At 35.6% G+C, this 10,227-nt stretch overlaps 1 protein-coding gene across 1 annotated transcript in view; it reads right to left on the bottom strand.

The window, feature by feature from the left end:
* The window catches only part of LOC123566545 (sorting nexin-2-like), a 29,062-nt gene extending 19,143 nt beyond the window's left edge, over positions 1–9,919 (bottom strand). Inside the window, exons 1-7 of the mRNA XM_045360750.2 lie at positions 9,771–9,919; positions 4,821–4,965; positions 4,028–4,257; positions 3,572–3,670; positions 2,730–2,871; positions 2,007–2,085; positions 951–1,143 (exon numbers count right to left, since the gene is read on the bottom strand). Of these exons, the coding sequence (XP_045216685.1) occupies positions 951–1,143; positions 2,007–2,085; positions 2,730–2,871; positions 3,572–3,670; positions 4,028–4,257; positions 4,821–4,965; positions 9,771–9,848 (966 nt within the window). The 5' untranslated portion in view covers positions 9,849–9,919. The remainder of the gene's footprint in view (positions 1–950; positions 1,144–2,006; positions 2,086–2,729; positions 2,872–3,571; positions 3,671–4,027; positions 4,258–4,820; positions 4,966–9,770) is intronic.
* Positions 9,920–10,227: the final 308 nt, after the last annotated feature.

A 10,227-nucleotide genomic window follows, 5' to 3' on the forward strand; every position in this document is an offset into this window, starting at 1 on the left:
TTAAGCTTTTTGGTTTTTGCTTAAATATTTTCTTTTTTGGTAGAGTTATAAATGAATCCTGATGTTTCTGTCTTTATATATCTATACAGACTTGATTATCAATCACAGCCCAGTCCCCATGTTCACAAAGCATTTTTCGGTCTCAGGTGAGTTTGAGCTTGAAATTTTAATTTAAATTTTACTAAAACTTCAAGACTTCATTCCAACTGAAACTGACTATTAATACTGAAATTACAAATAAAGTTTCATTATCAAACTCAATTGAGACTGAAAATGTTTTGTGAACACGGGGCCTAAAGTAACAGAAAACAAGTCATCAAGTTTTATGTATAGATGAACAGACTTTATCTATTACATAATTCATGGCAGTGAATTTCCTACATACTGGTTTACAAACTGGCAGTCAGACCAAAAATGTCATTCAAAATACCACTGCCAAGTCTTTAAACTGTATATGGACTGAATTGTCATATACTACATTACATATTATACTGAATAATTATCATAGCGGCAATAACAATGCAATCTTGCAATCGTATTTGTAACTACTTTTTGTTCATTAATTCTATAAAAGCGTTACTGAAACAGCAGCCATGTCAGTCATATGTGTACTTCAGACCACACTTAATGTGTATAAAAAATGTACATAAATTTCACTTTATTATTGTAAACAGCAGTTTAAAAAGTTCCATGTGTTTAAAGCTTTATGTCTGTGATTGATCAATATCTAAGTACATGTAGGTAAAAATGTGTTTGCTTTGTCATGTTCCTATTTCTTTTATCTTTAAGTACTGCAAAACTAGGCCAAGTTACAATGTTTGTGAGTTGTAAAGATTCAATTATTTGTAAAATATAAGAAAAACCTCAATAAAATTTTACATGCAGGTATATACAAGCTTGAGTTATCCACTTACAAAAAGTCATGACCAAATATGTAAATAATTAACTACCTCATCTGACTCATCCATTTTGAATGTTATTTTTTCCACGGCATCTCCCATTTTACTCAAGAGCCTTTTGACACCAGCTCCACTCAGTGCAGATGTACTGGTGGCCTTAGGGAGCTCCCCATCCCGCTCCAAGAAGTCACGGAAATCTGGGTCCATCTTTAATACAGGATGACTAGCTGTTCTATTTAAATATCTGAAATTCATTAAAGGGAAGTCACCCTATTAACTTGTTGTTTAGTATCTATTTACAAATACTTTTCAAATCAGTAACATTCATAGCAAAACAAATCCTGGATTTCATGCTTGTGATAAACTAAGATGAAATCATGATAAACAAATAAAATTCCCATTCATCTAATCTTCAGAAGTTAAAATCCATGAATTCATATCCCCATAATAGTTGTTTATGGAAGCCAAAACCATAAAATTAAATTACTACACTGTATGCCCAATCTAACAGCCAGCCCCACTAGCCCTGCAATATTTTGCTTCACTTTTATTTAACCTTTACTCTGCTAAATTTCTAAAACTGACTATTTGGGCAGTACCACTTATTATTCAACGGGATGTTCACTGAAAATTTACTGACTGAATAGCAAACAGTGCAGACCAAGGTAAGTCTGACCTTGGTCTGCACTGGTTGCAAAGGCAAAATCAACTGCTGCCAGCAGACTAACGGTTAACTGACTTAAGGGATCAAACTTATAGGTAATGTTTAGAATTTGCATGCAGTCTTCAAAAGACGATAAAGTTATAATGGTACTTCACTGCTGTCTACTATAAAACATTAAAAAAATGAAGGTAGATGTTTGTGACTCAGTAAAATCAGGAAAAAAAAACTGCAAAATTTCAAAAGTGAGAGAAAACATTGGCCTATCTATCAAGAGCACTGATCATCACAAGAAATGATTATCTATTCCTACGTTCTGATAAACAACATGAATTTTGTAAGACAATTTTATCCTAAAGTAATAAGAAAATTAATTTATCATTACATTACATTTATATTTCCAAAATACCAGTTTGAACCAAATAAGACCAAGGCCATACACAAACCTTTCTAAAGCTGCTCTCCTCCTTTCAAGGAAATCTGCTGAACCTGATTCCTCTTTTGACATCTTTACCTTTGTCATACCTAAAAAGAAATAGTTCCATACTCACTGGAATTCTAAAAGCTAACGCATTTATTAGCTAACCAAGAAACATATCCTTCATCATTACTATGATGTGTCTCATTTAAACATCTGAAATAGTAACAATAAAGATGAAATTTGGAGGGAAAAGCACCAAACACTTTATTATTTTGAGTAGCCACATCTCCAATAAGTTATTACCTGCCTCAATTATTATTATGCCATTTGGCTTATAAGACTTCTGTAGCCAAGTGGTTAATGTCCATGAAGTAGACTTTTCCACCTTGTTTCCAGCAAATCAATGTGATCTACCTAGGCACTTCCCTCGAGTCTGAAATTATACCTATGGCCATACATGGCTTCCAAGTGATGTAACAGTCTTTAGAGACCAGTCTCAGAAGGCTTAATAAACAGCCACAGAAAGCTTGGAAACCTTTATCTGAATATAACATTGTTAGTGTATGGTTCCTTCAACAACAAAATACACTGAAACAAACTGGCAAACAACTGGGTAGAAATCAGCCAAACACTGCATTGAGGAGTTACCCTTCTGTATCTTCCAATAAAAGTGCTCTGGATAGCTAAGGTTGTGTATAATTTCATCTAGTATATCTAATGTGATGGTCCATATAATGATGTAACCTACCAACAAGACTTTTCTCAGGAGCAGGGGGGACAATTCTGCCATGATGAGTATGTTTCTCGTGTAATTTCTCATATAAACCAAGGAAATCACTGAATCTACGTATCACAATAAGTTCTGCCTTTTTATAAGCTGGAATGGTAGTCTGCAAGAAAAATACATATAATAATCTTGAGAGTATATTTTCTAACATGTCTACAAAAAGTACAATAAGTGTTTAACAGTTTGGATTTTCTGTGCAAAGGGCAGTTAAGCAACAGATGTTGGAGGACAGAAATGCTAATCTATTCGACAGCCTTGTCAACTGAATTTTAAAGTCAAAAAAAGGGCATAATTTTGTAAAAATGCAAAGCAGAGTTATGGAACCTGTGCACTGCATGTCAAACATCACAGTATACCAGTGTGTGAAGTTTCAGTCCATTTTCATTCATGGGTACTAAGACACTAGCTTACATACAAAAATTTAATCTAAAATTGCCAAGTCAAAAAACGAGCTAAAGTTTGTAGAATAGCAAAATAAGAGTTATTGAATCTCTGCAATGTATGTCAGTCTATCACTGTGAATAAATGTGTGAAGTTTCAATCCTTCCCGCAAGTGGTTACCGAGATACCAGCTTACATACAAAAATTCAAGCAAATCGGGATGAAGATGCACGCGCGTGTTCAATAGCTCTTGCTTTGTTTTCAAATAGTCAAGTTAACAATCAAAGGAGGCCTACATTTTTTTGTTATTTACAAAGTAAATGCAATATGTGTAACATATTTTGTTTACCTGCAAAGGCACATCATTTAAATGAATAAACCTATATGTTATACCTAGCAAATGTCAGACTGATTATACTAACCTTGGTAATCACTTTATACACAACATAGGCCCCCATACCATCACCAACTTTGTGTGGCTCTACAACCTTTATATCAATAGTATATGGGTCCTCCTCAATCTAAAAACAGAGACAAGATTCACTGAAACATGTGTTACTATAAAGACAGTATTTTAGACGAGTGTAAGTTGGAGCTGACCTACAAGTACTTTGGTTGTCTTATCATCTACTATGGTTGTTGTTGAGGAATTTGGCAATCCTCCTGTGTGCAACTAGTCAGTAGTTAGCAAGTAAAATCCTTCAAAACAAATAATTGCTGGACTGCTTTTCACACAGCTCAAGACAAGGAACAAAGAAAACATCACTAGAGAGAGAAGCATAACCTGAGTCTTCAAATTTTGTCATGCTACAGTTCCATAGCATGAGATTTTAAAGCAAAATCTAAATTTGACTACATGTATAAATACTCAGTTTAACCTTATCCTCATCTTTAGATCCTTTGGATGAAGTCCGTGTTGCAGCTACTCTAGCAGGTGCTGTGATCGTGGTCTGGGACACATCAAGTTTGGGCCTTTCTTCCTCGGCAGACAAAGGTTTGATCTCAGGTACAGGATCGTCCATAGTAAGCGTGGGTGCTGGTGAGTCTTTCTTCTCCACTGCAGGTACATCCTCATCATCTGAGTCTAACTTTACTTCTGTACCACCTCCTTAACAATACAGGTAGGTTTATTAAACAGAAGACTACAACCACTGAGTTTATATAATACATTATAAACAATTATAAGTATTTGTCACTGGAGGCGAGTTAACAGCCATAATGCTTTGGTATAAATGTAATAGAATTTTTATCATTTTTACATACAACTGGTATTTATTTATTAAAAATAGAAATTACTACAAATCTTATTACAAAACTAGCAAAATAGTCAAGATTGTGAGGAGCAAGGGGCAAAGAATTCAGAAACCTGTATCAAACAGTACTCTAAAATCACATTATATAACCAGCACTAGAACTTCTAAGAAGGATCATTATTCATCTACCCATTTAATCCTTCTTTTATGAAAAACAAAGGCTTTTACAACAGAGTTCTAATTTACACCAAGATTTATACTGCTCTACAATAATAAGTTTGTTATGTTTAAAACAAACTATTTTGAGGAATTAATACAAGAATTTATAATACAACCAAAAATTAAGATGTTTATAAAAGCATTTTCAGTTGCATCATAAAGAAATCCTTTCAGTAATAATCAGGATTGGAAATCAAACCTGCAAAAAGGTCTTCTTCTTCATCTTTGTCACTATCAATGTTGATATCAGCTGGAATGCGGGTTTTCTCCTCGCCTTGTGCCGACTCCTCTTCCACAGGCTCTTTCACAGGATGTGATTCTGGCAATGATTCTTCTTCTACAGTCTGGAAAATATGAATGACATACTCTTTCAATATTCTCAAACCTGCATTTATAAACTTACCAATACTTCATTATTTAAGTTGATCACTCTATACAGTGCAAGGCTATGAATCAAAAGGTTGCAAGTTAGATTCATGGAAAAGGTGAATGTACAACATAACAATTTGACAGAAGACAACATAGAAGTAATTCCACCTCCACCATTAATTCATGCTGAGAAGTTGTCAATTAATTCTGGAGAACAAATTACAACTGGGTGACTCATTCAAGCAACACTTATTCAATTAACTAATTAATTAAAAGAGGTCAAAATGAAAATACTGCTTATGATACAAAAATGATTCCATTCAGCATGCGTAGATTAAACCCTTGGCAGGGTTTAGGCCATAATTAAAAAAGTGTTTGTTTGCAGTGCTCCGACCCAGATTTTTAGGAGTGGGTAGGTAGGTAGGAATTTTTTTTTTTTTTTTTTTTTTTTTTTTTTTTTTTTTTTTTGTAAAGTCAGTGTACACAAATTTTCTCAGCAGACATTGAAACATTGAAACATATTCATGAATTTCAGAAAGTAAGAACATACATGGCAGACAAATTCTACAAGGAATTTCACAGAGCACAAACTTGCATGTAGACATTTATTAAACCAGATCTTTCATTTTATAATTAATCAAAATTGAAACTGAATGACAGTACTTTGGATATAGACCAAGAATGCAACGAACGATCTGGACACTCCGAACCCTCATTCCTTAAAACCTTTTACAGGACAGTTGTTCTGACTTCATGCAGATGCTGTCAGACCTTTAGTGTATGAAATAATGGCATTTGTTGCATTTTGGTCTAAGTTTTGAGTACTCGAATGTCATCAATCTGGATACAGAAAGAGACAGAAGGTTTATAATGACCTCACTGCAGGCCTAAGCTGTCCAACCTGTTTTTGGCGAGATGAGGGTGCAGAAGGTAGGCAAAGAAGAATGTTTGCTGCCATCCCCTGGAAATGTTAAAAATATATTAATGAAATTGTGGCCTCAGTTACAGTTTTTGACAGGAATGAAATAGTGGCCTCTATTACTTCTTTTGACAGTAATGAAAGGGCGGCCTATGCTACCTCTATTAATGAAATAGTGGCCTTTTTTACCTTTTTTTGATGATAGAAATGAAATGATGCACTCTGTTTACATCTTTTGGTAGGAATGAAAATAATAGTGGCATCTGTTACATCTTTTGATAGGAATGAAATGATGACCTGTGTTTCATCTTTGTTAGGAATCAAATGATGGCAACTGTTGCATTTTTGTCTAAATTTTGCGTGCACTGATATTATTTATCTGGACACAGGAAGTGTTGTTGCATATGAAATCCACATTCCAGTCCAAAATTTGGCGGTAGGTATAGAAGATCGAATTCCAGAATATTTTTAAATACAAGTTTGAAATGGTGGGTTCTGACACATGTTCAACTTTGTTAAATAAAGGTAACTTCTCGGGCAACTTGGGGCAGGGGAGCAGCATATAGGCCTCCCAGCCCCTCCACCCCAACCCTTTGAATACAGGTCTGTGTAGAAGAGGGTGATTGTGACCAGCTGTGGAGCTTCTCATGCTTAATTTTTAGTCTCCATTTTAGTGAAAATTAAGGCTTTAGAATTGAAAGGCTTCGCTTTTAAACACAAGCTGAAGTATGTCAAATTATGATTTAGTAAATTATGATTTAGTTCCTTTAAGTAAGGAACAACTTACAAGAAACGAAGTTCACAGCACTTAAATTGCAAATCCATAAATCATCTCAGTCCTTTTAAATCAAAGTGTATTAGGTAATACACAAATTGTACTTGTAGAATTAGGTCAAATTACATCACACCCATCACAACATTTAGCTGTCAAACTGCTTCCTTTCATCTTACATCAAAGGCCAAATGCCGATTCCCATCTTTCCTTTGAACTTAGCCGACAAGTGCCAGTGTATTTTTCAAGATGTTTATGCAATTTTGTCACCAAATGTGTCGGATAAAACTGGGATTTAAAAGTTAAATCATGTTTGCAAGGAAAGGAAAATTAGGATTTACAAAAAAAATCGAGGTATGTGGCTTTATTACGTGTTCGAACAAGGTCTCAATTAATACATAAAAATGTGAATAGTTATCATCCAAGTTGCGGATTATTCTGGTGCATGATCAAAAATTCAGATGTCTGTTTAATTTATAAACTTTTAAATGTTGAAACTAATCAACAGAAAATCAGAATAATTTTTTAGACCGTGGTCATGTTGACTGACTCGATCATTGGTCAGGTCCGTGGCATTGTGTCAGACGACATTGTTTATTAAAAGAATGAGTTGGGATTTACGCCGAACCGACACAAACAGGTCATATACCGCCGAAACATTTGTTATTGGAAACTTGTTTATGAAATATACATAGGTCACCGTAAAATCATGTGAGAAAGACTTAAGTAAAGATGTCTGAGCGACTTTCTCACTCGGATCGGAACTTGTGACTTCCGAAACACGTGCGAAGACGGCAATATCATGAATAGGGTCGCGTACAGTAAACGTTGAATGATCTGCTGTATATCAAAATACGAAAAGGAAAACGTCTGCTGAAAATGCATTTTGCATCAGAAAGGACGAAAACATAATATATAAAAAAAAATTGCCCCCTGGACTGCCTAAAAAATTTTTTGGGTCGGGACGATTTTGATGGGTCGGTCGGAGCACTGCAAACAAACAACTTTTTAATTATGGCCTTAATTTCAGCAGACATAAAATTTGATGTGAACACTATGAACCATGTCTCCTGTCTCAGGGTTGACTGTACTTTAAGTAATCAACACTAAGACTATGACACACATACTGTATATCAAGTTGCATTGATGTACAATCAAGTAACCCCTGGGGCGGGGCCAATTTTATCCCGGGGGTCATGATTTGAACAAAGTTTGTAGAAGTCTACTAGGCAATGTTACATATCAAATATCTAAGATCTAGGCCTTCTGGTTTATTTCAAGCAAATTTATGAAGATTTCCCTATGTACAATCAAGTAACCCCTGGGGCTGGGACAATGGACCCTGGGGGATCAACATTGAACCTATAAAAAAATAATAGCCAAAACTGATGCGGACTTTTGGGTGTAATGTTTATGATTAAAAAGAACAAGTTATAACAAAATAATATTTGAAGACTAAATTATTGATTTTCAGGGCTACTCGATACGGAATTTCAAGGTAGCCCGGCGGGCACGCTCTGAAAAAAATTAGTAGCCCGACAGAATTTTCTGGTAGCCCCCGGGCTCAGGACATGGGATTTCTGAAACCCTGATTTCAAGATAAAAAACTGCCAGTATAAATTGGTTTTTAAAATGTCGTCTGCCAACTATTGAGTTGAAGAACATTTGCGTTGGTATTTGAAAATGTTCTAAAAAAGTAGCCTGCCTGTTCAATGTGACTTAAACTCTAGGTTAGTAAGATTGCATTCTGGTTATAATCGGTTCAGTTATTGTCTGCATTCTACTGCCTTAAACAATGTTATCGGCATAGTTGACACATGTTTGGAATACACGAGGCAATAAACAGTCTGCTTTATCGATTTTTCCACGCTAGCTGACCGCAGGTGGCATTATTATTTATGCAGCTATTAAATAAAATAATCGCAAGTTCATGTCGCCAAAATGAAAAAATATTCGCCATTTAAATAAAATAATCGCAAATGGCGATAATGGCGACTGACAGCGTGAGCCCTGCGGTATTACCCTAGTAAACCATCCTGTCTTGTCAAATATGCAGTTCCATAAAATTTAATACTCTCCATTTTAATGTGGTGCATTCCATTAATTTTAGGGGATTTATCCACGGTGCAAAGCGCCAGGGATGAAAATCCCCGAGACAGTAACGTCCGTATATAGTTATTCGTCTTGTTGTCTGCATATACTGAGGCATTTTTTCGGTGTTTTCCGGTTCCGGTTTATGGATTATGCAATTAATTGTAATATTTCTTGATGTAACTATTTACTACAGAATATATCTTTTTATAACACAATGCTAATTTTAATGTTTTTAAATTCAACAACTTATTTGTGATGAAAGTCAAATCTAAATCCACGGGAATACGAGAAACTCTTGGTCCATTTCTGCGGATGAGGGTGGTATCAAATACAGTAACAAAATAATTAAATGGGATAATTTCAGTAACATTCTATGACTCCATCTGAAAGACAAGTGAATGTTCTACAAAATAACACCCAAAAGGGTGTTTATGAAATGGTTAATCTGTTGCTGGGAATAAAAACAACCCCTTAGGCCCCCGAGAATATGAGAAAACAGGATAAAAGATAAATCCCCGTGCCAGGCGGTGCCTTACTTCATATTAGTCTATTAAAACTTCCATTAACCTTTACCTGACAGCATGTGATTTTGCCTCTGCAACCAGTGCAGACCAAGATCAGCCTGCACATCCGTCAGGTAACTGGACCTCTAAACTCTGGGCCTAAAAGTCTGGTTACTGGACCCCTAACCGTTTTTTTTTTTTGCCTCTCCCACCTATTTGATAACTGTTTATTTTGCAATGTTCTTTTACTTGCAAGTTGTGTTTCAGTAACAAGCTGACGAGTAAGAAAGTAGTTTTGATTTATATCAGTTTTTGATATTTCACGGAAGTGGGCGTAGTTAAATGAAAAATATATTTAAGGTTCCCCACCCACTTTTGTTCGATTCACCGGCGAGTCAATTACAAGCATTAAGTCTGTTTATCAATCTTGGCTTTGACACAAACAAATTGTAAATGAAGGACAATATTTCTAAACAAAAATGATAACATTACCTCTGTTGTATCTGCAAATAAATCATCCTCATCCTTCAAACTTTCATTTTCCATCGGGGGAGGTTCTATGTCGGCCATCTTTTCTGTCACGTGATACTCTTGGCGTGACTAAACCCTGTCTTCATCTCGGACTATATTTCCGGGTAAGTGTTCCCGTTACGTACATTCAGCACAATTATAGACCATATGGCGGTTATCCAGCTTTTCATGTTGAGGACGATCCCAGTTATCCCTTCCAGCATTATTTCAAAAAACGGATGGGCACATCTATATACCCAAAATGTTCCCACTTGGTATTTAAGGTCAAAATGTACCCCAAAAAGTCAAAAATGGGAGTAGCCAGATAATCGAACTTGGGGCCTTCGTCTCTGTAGGGAATTCCGGACCATTCACTCCCAAGTCTTTTCCTCCCCTGTCTTTTCCTCCCCTGACTATTCACTCCCAAAATGGGAGTGAA

This window comes from Mercenaria mercenaria, chromosome 8, assembly GCF_021730395.1.
Source record: "Mercenaria mercenaria strain notata chromosome 8, MADL_Memer_1, whole genome shotgun sequence".
Lineage (NCBI taxonomy): Eukaryota > Metazoa > Mollusca > Bivalvia > Venerida > Veneridae > Mercenaria > Mercenaria mercenaria.